This window comes from Chlamydomonas reinhardtii, chromosome 3 (genome assembly GCF_000002595.2).
Source record: "Chlamydomonas reinhardtii strain CC-503 cw92 mt+ chromosome 3, whole genome shotgun sequence".
NCBI classification, from domain to species: domain Eukaryota; kingdom Viridiplantae; phylum Chlorophyta; class Chlorophyceae; order Chlamydomonadales; family Chlamydomonadaceae; genus Chlamydomonas; species Chlamydomonas reinhardtii.
In genome coordinates, this window is record NC_057006.1 from 8017198 (window position 1) to 8034449 (window position 17252).

Below are 17252 nucleotides of genomic sequence, written 5' to 3' on the forward strand. Positions count from 1 at the left end.
TTTGCCCGCAGCTGCATACGCAGTGATAATTATAGGGACATAGTATATCAACACCATACTGCATTGCCAAATGGAGAGGGCTGCGCGGACCACCAGAGCGCCCCTCCGGCCTGCGCTCCTTTTCCCCTTTGGGTCGTGCAACAATGACACTTGAATAAGATGAAAAGGTGCTGGATTGCGCTTCTGGTGGCGTGGCTCCTGGTGGAGGGCGCAAATGGCCAAGCTGGTCCCGTGGAGAGCGATGGCGGATATGACAGGGAATGCCTCATGGCAATTCTGCCTGCAGTCAGCTACTCGTAAGTTGACCCACTAAGCTGAGTGTCCATCTCGCGGGCAAGTCCTGCAATGCCGCGCGTCAGCACGGGAACGACTAAACTTTGATATTATCTGCTGTCAGGTTGTGCATGGTAATTGTTTCTGGGCCGGGTCGGCGAAGCGGGCGCAGGCCGCACCAGGCTGCAGCGGGCGGCTTCGACCAGTCGGGCAGGACCGCAGACCCTCCTCCCGTGCTTCGTGTCGAACCCTCAAAGTCAAGTTTGCCAGGCGCTGCCCGTAGACACCTGTTCAATAGATATGCGGTGTGTGGGAGTGCTGGCATCAATAGCTAGCACACGTTTGCACCTGCTTGTTTGCTTCGCAACGCACGCAGATGTCACGACCGCGCCACACGAGGGCCAGCACCAGTCGTCAACGGCAGCGCCTATTCACTTCTGTACTCACAATCGACCCGAACACTGCTGGGAGGCTTCTTCCAGTACTGCACGGCAGTTGGGCTGAAGCGGGTAAGGCCGGGTGGGAGTGGCGCGAGCCGCACCCAGCTGCTGCGCACGGGCTTCACAGTCAGGCGAGGCTACGGACGAGTGCCTGATGGGTTGGGGACAAGGCAATAGGGGCATGAATGTTCATCACGCCCCTGCAAAAGTACTGGGCTAGCTGAGTTTCACTCTACTGCTCTCTTGTCGCGCAGCCGCTCTACTATCTGCTGCCGCCCACATCATTGAGTGCGGTGCTGGTGGCGGCGGCAGACTCTATGGCGGCCCCCTTCGCAGCCTTTCCCGGCGACCGCCTGCAGAAGAACTTCACTCGGGCGGGGTCGCTGGACGCGCTGGAAGACGCGTTGTTGGGCTACGTGAGCGCGCGGTCACCGAGTGCGGATGGCCTGCCGTACGGCTACGACTCAGTCATCACGCCCTTCTCGGGGCTGCAGGTGCGCGGCGATGGCCAAACTGCGCAGGCGGCATGGGTATGCATGCTGCATACTTTTGGGTTGGGAGTGAGTTTGACGCTGGCGGCCCTGCCCACCGACTGGACCGCATGAACTCATGCGCGCAGGAGCTGCGGGCAGCGGGCTTGCTCACTGGCCTGGCCGGCATCTCTAGCCTGGACACGCTCTACCAGCGCGGTGACATTCATCCGACGATGCTGGACACGGTTTCCTACGCAGGTGCGGTGCGCGGGGCTGGTGGACGGCTGGGTAGTCGTTGGTTGATGAGGTTTTTTCAATGTGACGAGTGACAGGCATCGCTGATGCGATTACTGTTGGCTCCTGCTCCCGCCCCTTATGACCTCGTCAGGGGAGCTGTCGGCAGTGCCCCTGGATGGCTCCCAGCTGCTTCTGTATGTGCGCACTGAACTCCTGGCGGCGTCTGGGGCAGCTGGCGGCAGCGGCGGCTTGCGCGTTCCGGACAGCTGGGAGCAGTTGTTGGCAGAGGCAGCAGCGGTCAACGGTTCCTTGGCGGCGCAGCTGCGGCCGGTGGTCAACGCGACTGGCGGCGTGTCGTATGCGGCGGCGACGGCACCCGTGTTTGGGTTCTGCATGCAGCCACACACGCACATGCTGGGCGCACTGGCGCTGGCGGTACTGGCGCCGCTGGTGCAGACCAACGGGTCTGATCAGGTGGGGATGGCAGGCGGGAGTACAGGGCATGGTAACGGCAGTCCCCGGCATGTGGCACGGTGGCGGAAGGATCGGGAGAGAGGGCCATGTGGAGGGATCAAGAGTCAGGACCGCGTGCTGAAGTGCGGGCCAGCTATGTCCGCCCGAGTGTCCTGCGGGCTCACGAGCTAATATCGACACCCTAAACTCCTATTTTGCAGGGCATGTACTTGAATGCGGACACGCTGCGCCCAGCCGCTACCACTGCCGCCATGCCGTACGTGTTGTCGTACTTGCGGCGCCTGGCTGCGTACTCGGCCCCTGTGGCCTTCTCGGCTCGTGCGCCGCAGTTCAGCAACGACTTCGCTCTTGGGCGATGCGCCATGACGATCGGCACGGCGGCGCAGTTCAGGCGCAACAGCCACGCCGCGCACCCCGCCGGCCCCTCCGCAGTCATCGGCCGGGTCACGGCGGCGCTGCTGCCAGGCAGTGAGTTTGTGGTCACAGATGTGGAGCGTGATTGGACCAGCGCTGGCGTCATCAATAGGTGGGTGAGCGGTAACAACTCTGGCGCAGGCGTGCTGAGGCCGTGCGACGCGCGGCTTTGCCCTGCTAGTCAGCTCAGCGCTGGCTCAGCGTCTTCTGTCGCCGCTCTGGGTCTGGCGGCGCCGCCTCCTTCTGGCGCAAGTCAGGGTGCAGTGTCCACGTCCTCGCAAGCTCTTGTGAACCGGGCGCCGCTGATGTCTCCGGGCGGCACGGTGAGTTCAATGCGCAGAGCTTGCGGTCCGCCGGTGACATGCACATATGCTCGGCCTCCTACCTTGCCTTCTCAAAGCTGTAATCTGACGCGCTCGTCCTCGGCCGGGGCCCGGTGCAGGTTGGCGGGGTGTACGGCAATAATGCAGAGGTGATGCCACAGTTGTATACATGGACGATGCTCAGCGCGCTGGGCGGGCCTGTCAACAGCTGGCAGGTAAGAGGCGTTGTTGAGCAAGGGCTGGGGGCCGGGATGCCAGTCAGTGTGTGCACTGCAGTCCATGACAATGGGAGCCTCTGAGCCCAATAATATTTTCTTATCTGGCACAAGCAACTCGCGCACCCGAGCCACTAAAGCACCGTCACACTGCACGCCCTCCGCAGCTGCTGCTCCTCCCAGTCAGCGAACTGGGCCCCTGGCGCCTGTCGCACATGGACACCGCCGATAACGCCCTAGCGCGCTGGCGCGCCGCCGGGTACAACGCTGCCGACACCGCCTCTTTCCTGACCGCGGCTCGCGCCACCCTGGACCACCACAACGTGGTCTTGCCACTCCGTGTTCGCACGGCGATGTTGCACGTGCGCGCAGTGCGTACGGCAGCGTTGCGGCTGCTTAACGCCACCGCTGCGACGCCATGGGTGCTGCAGCCTGCCGCAAGCCCTGCCACTAGCGCGGGCACCGGTGGTGATGGCACAGGCGCCACCGCCAGCAGTGGCGGTAGACGGGCCGTTCTGCAGGCTGCGGCAGACAACTCAACTGCGGTGCAGCAGCCGCAGCAAGAGCAGCTGGATCAGGGGTTGCTAGAGGGGCTGTTGGCAAGCTTGGCTGGGCTCTATGGTTACGGGCCGACAGGAAGTGTTGCAGGTACCAGCAGCGGTGCAGCGAACAGTACCAACAGCAGCAGCAACGTGCCCACGCGCGAGCAGATGATGCAAGAGTACCGGCGGAGCCTCGGTCTTCCGTACACACCGGTGCGTTTCGTGGACGTGTGATAGCCCTGCTGGGGACTGGGTCGTGAGGCTTCCCTGCTCATTTGCCAAGGAGAGAGGCTGTGTCATTGCGTCGTGGTTTTGAAACGGTCTATGCGTGCGTGATCTCCATGGCATGCATGTATGTTGCAGGCGACGACAACAGCCGGCGAGGTGCAGAGCGACAATGACAGCGGCAGCAACCTGCCGGTCGGCGCAGTTGTAGGCGCCGTGGTGGGTGGCGTGCTGGTGGCGGCGCTGGCGGGCGTTGTGGCCCTTCGAGGCATGCGCAATCGCGGGCGGCGGCGCGGCCGCTGGCGTGTGGTGGAGCCGCCTGGCGCCTCACCAGACACAGTACTCCTGGTCACAGACATTGTAAGCCAGGGCGTGCTCTTGAGGTGGCTGGGCGTATCATAATGTACAATGGGACAGACGTTATCCATGTTTTTGTACGATGCCTTTGTGCTTACCTGCGCACTATTGCGTTGCCTCGGTCGCAGGAAGGAAGCACGTCGCTGTGGTGAGTTAGGCACGTGTCCCATCACTCTGTGGAAGGGACGACAGGTTTGCTGGAGCTCCTGACAGGAAGAGTGTGATATGCGGTCAACGCGGGACAGCGCAGTATGGTGGTATGCGAGCACATCTACAGCTGCTTTCCCATCTGCTCTTTCGTACTGCAGGGAGGCGCTGCCTGAGGAGGTGATGGATCGAGCTCTGCGCACACACCATGTAACTGTCCGAACAGTCGGCATCTTCTTCGGTGCTTACGAGAGTGCGACAGAAGGTCCGTTGGCTGGGGTTGTGCTTCCCGGCCACAAGCAATATTTTGCATACTGTTTCCTTTAATTGCTCTGTCCCGCTTCAACTCACAGGCGACTCGTTCATCCTGGCCTTTGCCTCCGCCACGGACGCAGCACAATTCGCGCTGGGGCTACAGCGTGCCCTCTTGGTAAGGCCGGCGATGTAATCCGTGCAATGCACTGTCTCTTGCTTGTCGTTACGAGCGGCCCCTGCACCGGTGACCCTGTTTGCTGCCACATCCATATCTAGGCGGCGCGCTGGCCTGAGGAGCTGCTCGAGGTGCCCGGCTGCGCGCCTGTGTACGTGCGCAAGCTGGACTGGCTCGCCAAGGCCAACCAGGTGTCGCTGGTGCCCGCGCCGACACGCCGCCTGGGCTCGCGGCCGGTGCGGTCCCGCAGCCGCGGTGCGGATGCCAGTGTCGGAGGCCCCAGGTCCTTACGCTTTCCCAGCCGCAACATTGCAGCCGTGTTGGGCGTGTTTGCCGGCCATCCCCGCACGCGGCCGCACTTGCAGCATGCACCGACCAGTAAGCGCTCCGCTGGCAGTGCGCACGCGGCAGAGGCCTCGGCCGGCCTGGCGCTGCCGCCAGCGCCTGGTGGGTTCGGCCGTACCGGTTCGGCACCGCCGGGCCACGGGCCGGGCCTGGCGGGGCTTGGTGCAGGGCTACTGTCACGACGGTGGACCTCGCGCCGGACGTCTAATGACCAGGCAGCCATAGCCGCCGCCATGGCAGCGGAAGAGGCCGCGGCGCAAGAGGGCGAGGGCCAAGGGGCGGCGACGCAGGAGGAAGATGGTATGGGCCCAACAGCAGAGGAGGAAGAGCTGGATGCTGAGGTCGCAGCGGCGGTGGAGGCGGCCGCAGCGGCTGCGGACCCGTCGCAGCACGGCCGCGCTACCGGCGGCGCAGCTGCCGGCAACCGCCACTTGCTAGGGCGCTTCTGGGCGGCGATGGACGCAGGCGGCCGGCCCATGCAGCCTATGACCTCGATGCGACGGAGGCGGAGGCGCAGCGATACGTCGCTTGTGGCCATGATGGCCGCGCCCTACCTTGAGCGCCAGTCAGTCCCTGGACACGGAGATGACCAGGGCGACGGCGGAGCCGGAACGCCCGGTGGGACCGGCACCGGCCCGGGCGCCGCCATTACCGACGGCACCCGCAAGCGCAGCCTTCGCAAGTTTGCAATGCATGGGCGTCAGTCGGTGAATGTGCGAGGCAGCCCTGACCTACATGTATGGTCGCCTGGGGCCGGCGGCGGACCCCTTGGCGGTGCGGTGAGTCTGCCCACGTCACCTGATGACAACCCTGACAACAGCATGTACGGCGGCAGAGGAACTCCCGGAGTAGGCGACGGTGGCCGCCGCGCGCGGCTCAAATCCATTCGCCACGCCTCGGTCACATTCGCTGCCGTCGCGGTAGCCGCCATTTCCGGGAGCCGGGCACACGACACCGGCGGCGGAGGTGGAGGTGGAGGTGCGGGCGCAAGCAGCGACTCCCCACACCGCCCGGGCCGCATGCGCCGCGCTTCGCTCGCGATCTCCAACTTGCTAGGCATAGGCAGCGGCGCTACCAGCGGCCCAGGCAGCCCCGCAAGCACTGGAGTGGCCGACGCGGGTTCTGGCCCGGATATGGCGCTGACGCCGCGGCAGCTGTCACGGCATGCCCGGCGCGGCTCGGTGCTGAACACCATGCTGGGCACTGTGACTGCGCTGGGCTCTCCAGCAGCGCCGGGGACAGGGACGGGGAGCGCCGTACCGGCCGCCGGCACCACTGACGGAGGCCTTACCTTCACCGGCGCCACGGCGGCAGGTGTGGAAGGCACAGGCGACGCAGCCCCCGCCGCGCTTATCACATGCAGCAGCGCGGCGCCGCCCACCGCGGCGGCCTCAGGATCACCCCACTCTCGCCGCTTGCGGCGGGCGTCTCTGGCTCTGACATCGTGGCTTGGCCTGGGACATCCCGGTAATGCCGCAAGCGGTTCACATACGCAAGTCGCAACAGGCAGTACCGCAGTGCTGCTGCCCCTCCGCAGCCGCCGTGCCTCCTCCGACGCCATAGGCGCGACCACCTCGGCAGCATATCATGCCATACCAGCTGCTGTAGCTCTGATGCCTGCCTCCAAGTCGGCCGCGGGCAAGGCGGCGCCGACAGACCTGGTGCGGCCCAGCCCAACGGGTGCGCCCACAGACGCGCGCTACCCAGCTGGCGCCGTGGTGACTGAGGCGGCCGACAGCCCGCACACACACATCAATAGCTACAGTGTGGTGGCCCTGTCCGCTGCGCTGGCGGCGTCCGAGTACAAGGCTGCAGCGGTCGCCGGCGCAGACAGCACCCAGCTGACCGGCTCCATCGTCGGCCTCCCCGAGCCATTGACCAATTCCGGGCTGGGGCACCCAAACAATGCTTCTGGGCCAATGGCGAGTCTGCTGGCGGGCCGTGCTCTCCCGGGCTCCGGCCTGCCAGCCGAGGAGGTTCCGCCGGATGCGTTGGCAGCCGCAGCGGCCTCGCCAATACTGACACCGGCAGCGCCCTCACCTCAGGCCACAGCCGCCAGCAGCGGTGTCCAGCCGCCGCTCAGCCAGGCGCGGGGCCGGCGCGCATCGTCGTTTGTGCCGCGGCTGCTGAACCTCGCGCTGTTTGAGGTCGTCAATGGCTCCAGCGGAGGTGGGGGCGGCCCGACCAGCACGTCCGGTAGCGGCGGCGGCAATGCGCCGAGGAGCCTGAAGTCTCAGGGCAGCCAGATGCGGCGGCGCTACTCGACGGTCCTGGAGCGGGCGCTGTCTCCGCGCGGCAAGAGCATGGCGGGCAACTCAGCGGCCGCCGCCGCTGTCAGCGGAGGAGGCAGCGGTGGAGGAGAAATCAGCGACGCAGCGACGCAGGAGCAGGCGGCCGTGCCAGGCGTGTCCACTTGGGGCAGCGAACTGGGCGTTGAAGATGGAGCCGAGAAGTGGGCCGAGCTGAAGTGGCACATGTCGGGCAGGAGGACAGGGACGGTGGACGCCCCGGCGATCAGCCGCGGCGCCCCACGGGCCTTCGGCGGCGGTGCCGGCGCCACCAGCGGTACAACGTCGCGGCACTCCAATCTGCTGACCTCGTCGGCTGCGGCTGCTGCTGGTGCTGCGATTGCTGCGTCGTCATCTACAAGGCCAAAGCTAGACATCGCGCGCGTCTTCTCAATTGCGCACATGCAGGTGAGAGTGGCGATCAGGTGCACTCGCGTTACAAGCCATGGGTGCAGAGCATTCCAATTGCATCGTCACACCTACACGCCGAGCAGTCCTAAGATGCATCAGGGACACCCGTCTATAGTCTCTGAGGCTTGCTCGAATGCCATGAATGCACAGGACTCGTCGCTGCCGATCGCTGGGCGGACCAGTGCCGCCAACACCGGCACCACTGTCGTAGGCGCAGGCTCCGTCCGCGGCGGTCCCGATGGTACCGGTGGCATAGATGGGCTTGATTTCGGCCGAGCCAGCCCTGTGCCTGCACTCTCCGGCGGGGCCTCGCCGCTCTTTCCGCCGGGCCTGCCTCCAGCCTTCCAGGACGCGGTTGGCATTGCGGCAACCGAGGGCCAGCAGGGGCCAGAGCGGAAGTTGGCTGCGGCTGCTGCCGGCCTGGGGCTGCCATCCATGAGCGGGCCGCAGGTAGGAATCGGCTCCGAACATGGCACGGGCCGCTTTCGGAGCGCTTACTGACTGCGTTGCTGCCTGCCCTTGAGTAGATTTCTGCAGCTGACCTGCGTGGCTGACCTGTTTATGAAATATCTGGCCCACTGGAGCTGTCGCGTGCATGCTATTGCGTGAAACGCATGACGACGCGTGTCGCCCCTGTTGACACCCGCGCAGGGTCGCTCCTCCGTGGATTCCGGGGGGCTGCCCACCCGGAGGACGGCCCCTGACATGCCACATGTGGAGCAGCTGCTGGGCACGCCGCTGCAGCATTCGCACAGCCAGCCCGTGCGCCAGCATCGTCACCCACCGCACGAGCAGCACCACCAGCAGGAGCGCCGCGTCGGGCCACCGCAACTGCCCTCTGCGTCCACCTGTTTACCTGCGCCGTTATCTGGCGCGCCCAGCCCCATGCCGCTCAGCCAGCAGAGCCGCACGGGCGCAGTCAGCGCCATGGGCTTCAGTGAGACAGCGGATGCCGCTCTCGCGGACGAGCGCTGGTCATTGGCTGGCGTGATCATTGGCACGGGCGGTGCCAGCGGCCAGGCGGCCAGTAGCAGCAGCCACACTGCAGGCGCCACGCCGCCGATGGTGTCGGCTGAGCCGGCACAGCCGCGCGCACGCAGCCCTGCTGTGCCGCTGTCGCTGCTGCTACCAGCGAACTCATCCGCTCCGGGCGTAGCCGGAATCGTGTCCTCCGCTGGCGGCGAGTCTCTGCAGCTGGCCCTGCAGGGGTCTGTGGGCGGAGACGCTGAGGCTAGTGCGTGTACTGCCAGCGTGCCGCTTTCGCAACGGCCCGCTCGTACTTTCGGCCCGGTATTTTCACCTCAGCCACCGGCAGGGTCAAGCGGCGGCAACAACGCGCTCCGCCTGGGGGGAGCGCAGCAACCGCCTGCGGGTAGCCCCTCAACATCACAGCTGCAGCAGGATCAACCGGTGCGTTCATCAGTCGAGGCGGGACCCCTGGCCCGGCTGCTTGCGCGGAAGCAGGCGCCCCCGCCGCTGCTGCCGGTGTCGCCACGCCACACCTCACCACAGGTGCCAGGCACCGCCAGCCCTGGGCACCGCAACCCAGCTAGCAGCGCCACCAACCCGAACACACCCAGCTCAGCCGCCGCCGGCGCCCTGTCGGCAGCACGTTCCTCCACCTCCTCCGCCGCCGCTGCAGCGGCGTTGCATCGCCGCTTCTCCGAGCTTGCGGTGGAGCTGGCCAAGCCTGTGGCGCGTGCAAGGTCACAGGCAGGCAGCGGCGGCACATCCCGAATCGCACCGCCAGACCAAGTGGCCAGCCCTCGTCGCGGGGGGTTCTCCATCACCGCTGGCGGCTCAGGCATGAAGCCCGCACCCGCTACCTTGGACCGAAGTCACACCTTCAACACAGCTGGTGGCGAGGCAGCAACGGCCGGCGGGGGCAGCGGCGGCGCCGGCGATGGAAGCGGAGCCGGAGGCGCCACAGCCGCACTAGCGGCGGTGGTGGCTGGGGCGTTGAAGTTTGGCTCCTTTAGCCGCCGCTCGGTGTCATCCGGCCCCCGGGTGCTGTTGCCTCGCAGCCAGCACGGGCAGCACTTCCTTACCGCCTCTGGCGGCGCGGACAGCACCGGAAGCAACGGTAGCGGCAATGCCGCGGCACAGTCGCTGCTGGATGGCACACCGTCGGCTACCCTGCCGCATTTGTCTGCATCCGGTGCAGCCGCAGCGGCGGCATCACAGAGTGGCGGCTCCAGCCGCATGGCACGTCTGGAGTACACGTCGAGCCGGCGGCGTGTGGGCGCTGGTATGGAGCCGCTTGAACGCTTGGAAGAGGAAACGGGCGGGGCTGCCGCGCAAACGGTGCCGCTACCACAGGCGCAGCCGCAATCGCCCTCGGCCTCGCCAGTGCGCAATCCGCCTCCGCGCCTGCGCAGTAGCGGCGCAGTTGCAGGCACCTCTGCTGATGGCAATGAACCGGGCCTGCAGCCCTCAGCACCTCCTGAGACCGGTCGTTTGACGCCCAAAGGCGCCAGAGGCAAAAGCGATGGTGGCAGCGGTGGCGGCGAAGCGCGTGTGTCAAAGAGCGGCATCCTACCGTCCGCGCTGCAGCTGCTGCTCAAGCGGAGCGGCACGGGTGGAAGCAGTCGCAAGGCAGGTGCCGGCGGTCTATTGCACTTGTCAGACGCCGCTTCTACCGAGAGCGCCGACCTGGCATCTGGCGAAGACGGCAGCGGCCACGGTCGGGTGCCCAAGTCACCGGCACGGCTGCAGCTGGCGCCCAGGGTTGTGGAGCGGGATGTGCCATCGGCTGCAATCGCACCAAGGCTCGATTTGGTTGAGATGACCTCGGATGCTGGTGGCGCCAACGCCAGACCCAGCGGTGCCGGCGAAGCCTTCGGGAGCGCCATTGTGCCCCTGGCGGAGCCTCCCCGCGCGCACAGCGTCGGCGCAGGAGGGGTGGGCGTGGCGGCTGGAAGTGCTGCGCTTGGGTTCGTCAAGCCATCCATCATTATACCCTCGGAGGGCCCAAGCATGGCATCGCTACCCCAGCCATTCGCGCATGACCAGCCCGCGCTGATGTCGCCAGATGCAACTGCCGCTGCGGCCAGCGTCAGCTTCGCTGCCCTAGACACCGCCACCAGCAACATCGGTCCCGGTCCCCAGCACACCGAGCCTTTGCACACGGCGCCCACTAATGGGGTGGGGCGTGTAGGCAGCATCACAACGCACGTGCCGGCTGCACGTGCAGTGAAGCCGCCCACTCACGGCTCGCTGCTCGAGCTGCTGCATCGCGTGTTTGTGCGCGTCGACGGCGCCGAGGCTGCCGAGGGACACAAACAGCGACAGAACAACCAGCAGCATCAACAGCAACGGCCCGCAGATATGCAGCTTGTGTTTGCTGGGTTGCGCGTGCGCGTGGGCCTGCACTGCGGCGTCACGGACGCGCGCGACATCCAGTACAACGCCGCCACCGCGCGCATGACGTTTGGCGGCGAGGGGCTGCGCATCGCCAAGGCCGTGTGCGACTGCGCCAGCGGCGGGCAGGTGGTCATGAGCGGGGAGGTGCTGCTCAGGCTGCAGCTGGCAGGCTCTGGCGGTGTGCTGCTGCTGCAACAGCAGCAGATGCTGCTCCAAGGCCAGGTAAGCGTGGCTGTGCGCGGGCAGGCTGGTACGTCTGCTATCGTGCCGCCATGCATTAGACCGTTCTGCGCTGGCGCTTTCCACATTGCGGCAGCGGGGTTTCCTTTCCTCATACGGACCTGCATTCAAAGTGCGGTTTTGCCCGCAGACGCACGTGTTGGACCTTGGTGACCACCAACTGCTGGAGGCGCCGGCACCGCAACCGCACGTCTCCAGCCCCGCCGCACCTCCTGAAGGCGCCGCTGGCGTCGCCGGCGTCGGCCTGGCGCACGCGCACCAGCACAACCCCGCTGCCTCAGCAGCCGAGGTAAGCGGCCTCGCCACTCCTGCCCCTGTCCCTGCCGCTAACCTGACACAATTGATACCGGCATAGCCAAGTTACTATACACGAACTGTGTAACCAGGCGCACCGGCTCACTGTGACCTTCCCACACGCTCGCCCGCGCGGCTGCGCCCTGCTCGCAGCCCTCGGCGATGGTGCCCGTATCCCGGCACCTGCTGTGTATCGCGGCGCCGGCGCTGCTTGGACGCATGGCCGTCATCCCACCGGTGCGCTCCGCGCTGCACCAGTTCACGCCCGGCTTCATGGACGCCCCAGTGGGCCCCGCGGTGTGCGTGGTGGTGTTCCGCGTGTCCAACGCGGCGGCGCTGGCGGCGTGGAACGCGGCCGTCGCGTCAGGTGAGCAGCCCTAGCGCAGTCCATGTGCAGTGCAGCGCAGCGCAGTGCAGGGCGGGAAGCCGCTCGACAACGATTCGGGCAGGGTTGGCGCCAAGCATCTTACAGTAGCTTCTTGCGTTTGGTGAAAGTCCTTACACGCATGTGTGCTATTATGACGCCGTGTGACCACTGCATGTGCAGAGGCCATGGCGCTGCTGGAGCTGTACCTCAGGGCGAGTCTGGGCGCTCTCATCAACACCAGCAACACCAGCGGCAGCAATGGCGACCAAGCACAACCCGCGGAGTCACTGGGGCCGCAGTCGTCGGGGCGTGGCGGCGCTGCAAGCACGCCCAACCGCCTTGCCTGCTACCTGGCCGCCGCGCCGCCCGGCAGCCCCTTCGGCACCTTTGTCGCGGGCTTCAGCCAGCCCTCGGCGGCGGCGCGCTGGGCGCTGACCGCCGTCGCCCGTACGGCGGAGCTGCCCTGGCCCGCAGAGCTGCTGGAGTCGCAGTGGGGCCGGCCGCTGGAGGAGGTCACGCGCGCGGAGGCGGAGGCGGCGGAGGCGGCAGCGGCGGCGGCTGGCGGCGGCGGCGGTAACGTCTTGCCGTACGCGTTTGGCAGCGGTGCCGGCGCCACCGCCAACAGCCCAGGCGGCGCGAGCTCCTTCATGCATGGCGGCGGGTCGCCGCCACGTGGCGGCGCCTTCTCTGCCATTGGCGGCAGCGTGGGCAGCCGCATGGCCCGGCTGCTCCGCACCGCACCCGGCGGCTGGATCTCATCCCCGCTGTCCCTGGCGTCGCACAAGGGCAGCGGGCGCCATGGCTCCGGCACGGCAGCGGACCGTGGGGCCGACTCCTCCCCGCTGGTCTCAGGCACGGTGCTGCTGTCCTTGCCGCCGCCGGCTAGGGGCGGTGGTGCAGGCGTAGTGGTTGGCGGCCCCGTCAGCGGCACGGAGGCAAGCAGCGCGGCGTGCACGGAGATGGGCGGCTGGGCGCCGGTGGAGATGGAGCTGGACGACGACGTCGAGCTAGGCGAGCCGTCGACGGCGGGCGCAGATCTCGTGGACCAGCCGGAGTCGCAGCATTCGGCTGTGGCGGCAGGGGGCGCGGGCGGCAGTGGTCGGCTGCGTGGCGTGCCAACCCCAGCGGCGGGCTCTGCCGCGAGCAAACCGCTGCCGCTGCCGATGCAATCGCACTATGACGGCCACGCGCCATCCGCGACGGCCGCGGCAGCCATGAGCTCGTGGGATGCCGTCCGCAAGGACGGCATGCTCCCGCCGGCTGCTGAGGGATACGGCGGCGGCCTGGTGATTGATCTGGCTTCAGCTGGTGTGCCAACTGGCACAACCGATGCTCCGGGAGCAGCAAGTGGCGGTACCTCGGCCGTGTCGGCTCAGCTGCCGCCGATGCCGGTCGGACGCGGCGCTGGGCCTGCTGCTGTGCGCAGCAGTGGCTTCGGCAGTCCAGTGCGTGGGCTCGGCTTACGGACTGTGCTTGGTGGCGGCAGCAGCGTTGGCGGCAATGGCGTCATGCGCTCTGGCGGCTCTGCAAGTCGCGTGCCCATGCCGTCGCGCTTCGCACTGGCAGCAGAAGCGGCTGAGTCAGCGCCCGGAGCTGCAGCCAACGCTCCAGCACCAACAGCGACACCGATGTCAACTCTGGCTCGTGCTGTAGCGCCCACTGCAGAGGTCATAGCGGTCATACAGAATAGTGAGATAGTGGTGGTGGTGGAGCCGGAGCTAGCAGGCAAGGGGCAGGCCGGGGCCGCTGCCGCCGCAGAGGGCGTGTCCCTGGCGCAAAAGCAGCAGGCGCCGCCGCGGGCTGCCGCGGGATTTTCCACAGTGCGCGCGGGCTTCCCGAGGTCCTCTGAGGCTCTCCCAGCACCTGCTGCCGTGCCCACCACGCGCGCGCTCCGGCCCACGCACACGTCAGAGAACGGGGCAGAGGGGCCGTCGCCAGCTGCGATGGTAGCTGCCGGCTCTGCTTCAGGGCTGGGGCTGTCAGGTCTGCCGCCTGGCGCCCGGCGGATGCCCTCTGCGACGGGCCCGGCGCCGCCTACCCAGCGCCTGCGCAATCGGCTGCTGCAGCACCTCACGCTGTCCTTCACCTCCCTGTCACGGAAGGCCATGGGCGGTTCGCCCGTTGCAGGCTCCCGCTTCGGTGCCGGCTCCGGCGCTGGCGACGTCATGGACTTACAGGGGTCTGCGCAAGAGGTGGGGTCGGCAGCGGGCAGCGGCGAAAGACCAAGGACCATGTCGGGCCCGATGCATCTGCACTCGCCGGGCGAGTGGCCCGTCACAGGCACCAGCGGCCGCGGTGGTGCGCGCGGCATGGCGGGTGCGGCATCGGCGGTGACACCGATGCCGAGGCCGGCACTAGGAGCCGCTGGGCTGCCGTCGGGCGCCGGTAGCGCCGTGACTGGTGCAGGGCTGGAGGAGGCGATGGCTGCGGCAGCGGCGGCGGCTCGCGCGGAAGAGGACGCGGAGGTGGTTAGCTTTCGCGGCCTGCGCGTGCGGCTGGGGATGGCGGTTGGCCCAGTACGTGTGGAGCTGTGCCCGCTGACCGGCCGCGTGGTGTACAGCGGAAAGACCGTCACGGTAAGTGTGCTTGGTGGGCGGCCTGCAAGAGTAATCACTAATGATAGATTTGCGGGTTGCGTCCATTTCTTCCTCCCGCCCTCACTCGCGCCCTCCTGCGCCCTCCTTGCAGACCGCCATGACGTCTGCCGCCTCGGCGCGCCTGGGCACACTGCTGGCTAACCAGGGCGTGGCGGAGGCCATTGCGGCCGCGCAGGGCGGCGCCGGCCTCATGCTGCAGTTTCCCTCGGGCTACCATAGCAGCCGACAGGGCAGCAACCGGCATGAGACCACCCGTCAGGACAGCAGTGCCAGCCACGCCACGGCAGCACCGGCGCCGGCCGCGTCGGGCCCCTGGCGCAAGGCCATGTTCCGCCGAGCCCAAACTGTGGCTGACGAGGCAAGCGCCCACGCGGCTACTGTGGAGCGCCGCGGTACTGTGTCGGCACACGTTGCCACGGCGGCACCAGGGCCAGAAAGCCAGGTCTTGGATTCGGGCAGCATACTCACTGGCATCAAGCGACGTAGCGGCGCCAGTGGTGGAGCCATTCAGAGGGCACGCACCGCCAGCATTGCCTCGCCCGAGCGCTGCGCGGAGCCGGCGTCGCGCCAACACAACGCGCCGGCCAGCAGTAGCAGCAGCCAGCGGCGCAACAGCGGCGGCAGTAGCTCTCTGCCGTCTATGTCTGCAGCCGCGGACATGCGCCCGGGTGCAGCAGCCGCGCTGTTATCGGCGGCCATTCCTACGACCCTGCGGGAGGCCGATGACGAGGTGGCCTGCGGCGGAGAAGGCGCTCACGGCTACGACAGTACAGCATGGGCAACCTGCGCTGAGCCCGGAGAGTTGCGTGTCGGTGGCAACGGTGCTGGCGGCACCGAAGCGTCAGCGCATGCGGGCAACAATGACCCAGGCGGTGCCGTGGAGGAAGAGCGCGCTGCAACGGTGGACGATTCCCATGAACACGGCACCCGCACTGAGGACGAGCAGGAGGACGCGGAGGTCCATGGCCCCAGCTCGCAGGCGGCTGCCCAGCCGCAGCTGCTGTGCACGCCAGCGGTGGGCGGTGGTCTCGGCGTGGCTTTCGGGGGTGGCGGCGGCGGTGGTTTGGCCATGCCGCGCCTAAACCCGAAGAATCCCACCTTCCGTGTGCGGCTCCAGCTGGTGCCGCCGGCGATGAAACAGCCTCAGCCCGGCCCGCAGGCGTTCACCCCAGCACCTGAGCTTGCTGCCATTAGAGATGGAGCCTGAGCTCCACCGGCAGTAGGTGCTGCGGTAATAAGCGATGGTGGCGATGATGCTGTCACCTATGTCTTTGGACAGTGTTGCCAGATTATTTGATGCTATGAATGTGGAAGCGCGTGTCAATTGCTCTCACTGGTGACGTATTTGTGATGTGTCAGTCCTGGATCGGGGGTATGTGTTTGCACTGTTACTGCTATTGCTTGAGTTGCACTGTTACTGTTTGCTGCGGGCCGCGTTTGTGGTGTGCAGTCTGCAGGATCTTCATTTGTTTTGGTATGACGGTGTCTCCCTTCCAGGCTGTAGCGCGTGCATGGCACAGCACGACACCTTGCCGTCTTCCTGCTGCCATGCGTTACATGACACCTCCGGTACGGAAGTTGACGGAAGTGCGCTAAGCATGAGGGGATGTTTGGGAGGTGACTGCTGCGTACAACAGAAGAGTCCACAAGTGTGCGGCGTTAGGTCGGCAAAGCACCGGCACGATGCAATGCAGCATTAGTACAGGAGGAATATCACTGCTGGTGTTCGTGCATGTAGCGTGTGACACTACGCGCCGCACCCCCAAAATTTTCGCGTTGAACTAATCGTGCGACTAGCCAACCGCCTATCTTGGGGAGTAACGGGGCTGCCCTAGGATCGTCTGATGTCGCTGGGGGCACACGAGGGACGTATGAGGACGTGACCTGGTGCTGTGCCGGCTGGTTCCCCTGGGGAGACAGAGGGGGGGGGCAGCGTAGTGTCTAAGTGGATTGCTGGCGAAGGCTGCCGCTGTGCGTCCCGCGGTCTTGGGCAGTTTCCCTCCCGAGGGATGATCGGCACGGGGCAGTAAGTCAACCATATACCGTTACAGTAGCAGCGCAGTGGGAAAGACCATCCACTGGTGCGTAAGTGTTTGGTTAAGGAGCGGCTACCAGGAATGTCCGTCTGGTGCCCTCAGTGATGTTGCGATGAGGTGTTGCCTGGGAATGGCTACCTGGTATGTTACGTCAGGCTAGCACCCGGCCCTATGCCTAAGCAACAAGCGGTCAGCCGCTTAAATACTCAGGGGCGACCCCCATTGGTCGTACACGGATCTAGAATCCATGTGCAACGTTGTCAATTACGTAACAGACCATCCGTGCAACGTTGCCACTTACGTAATCTATCCCCAGTCTGACTGCCTCCGTCTGACTGCCTCCTGGTCTGACAATTACGTACACGCACCTTCCACACTCGCAACCTGGGTTAGTGCGAACCCTGCCGCCTCTCCACCTCTGTCAAGGGGGAAAACATCCACGCCCCCACACGCATATGCGCATGTTCGCTAAGTCGCGACCTATTTTGTCAAGCCCAAAGTTCAATGATCCATGTTTCCCGCCACAGCTGTGACCTCCCCCACGATTGATCCGACGACCGCGTCGGCCAAAAGCAGTTGAGCTGTGCTGCGGTGTCCCAGTAATGGCGCGTTGGACTCGAACTGCAAGGTGCTACGCCATGGAGAGTAGGGCGTGGCTCTTCACAGGCTCGCTGTGGGTCGGGCGGCCAGGCGCAATTAGGGTTGTGTTTTGCCCTTGTCCGTTGGTTGGCGAATGTCCGTTGGTTAATTGGCGAATGGCG

At 66.2% G+C, this 17252-nt stretch overlaps 1 protein-coding gene across 1 annotated transcript; it reads left to right on the top strand.

The window, feature by feature from the left end:
* Positions 1-28: 28 nt before the first annotated feature.
* CHLRE_03g201450v5 (uncharacterized protein) lies at positions 29-17250 on the top strand. Its single transcript, XM_043061370.1, has 19 exons — positions 29-296; positions 650-782; positions 968-1207; positions 1333-1444; positions 1575-1897; positions 2098-2634; positions 2754-2849; positions 3017-3604; positions 3755-3976; positions 4102-4121; positions 4282-4385; positions 4474-4550; positions 4652-7591; positions 7745-8044; positions 8246-11179; positions 11328-11486; positions 11645-11858; positions 12039-14434; positions 14547-17250. Exons 1-19 carry the CDS (start codon positions 160-162, stop codon positions 15660-15662), a joined length of 12648 nt encoding a protein of 4215 aa, XP_042926558.1. The 5' UTR covers positions 29-159; the 3' UTR covers positions 15663-17250.
* Positions 17251-17252: the final 2 nt, after the last annotated feature.

Coding starts and splice junctions, on each gene's coding strand:
- CHLRE_03g201450v5 (XM_043061370.1), top strand. CDS start 160: ATGAAAAGGTGCTGGATTGCGCTTCTGGTGGCGTGGCTCCTGGTGGAG. Junction 3,605..3,754: donor TCGGTCTTCCGTACACACCG/GTGCGTTTCGTG, acceptor TGTATGTTGCAG/GCGACGACAACAGCCGGCGA. Junction 4,386..4,473: donor TTACGAGAGTGCGACAGAAG/GTCCGTTGGCTG, acceptor TTCAACTCACAG/GCGACTCGTTCATCCTGGCC.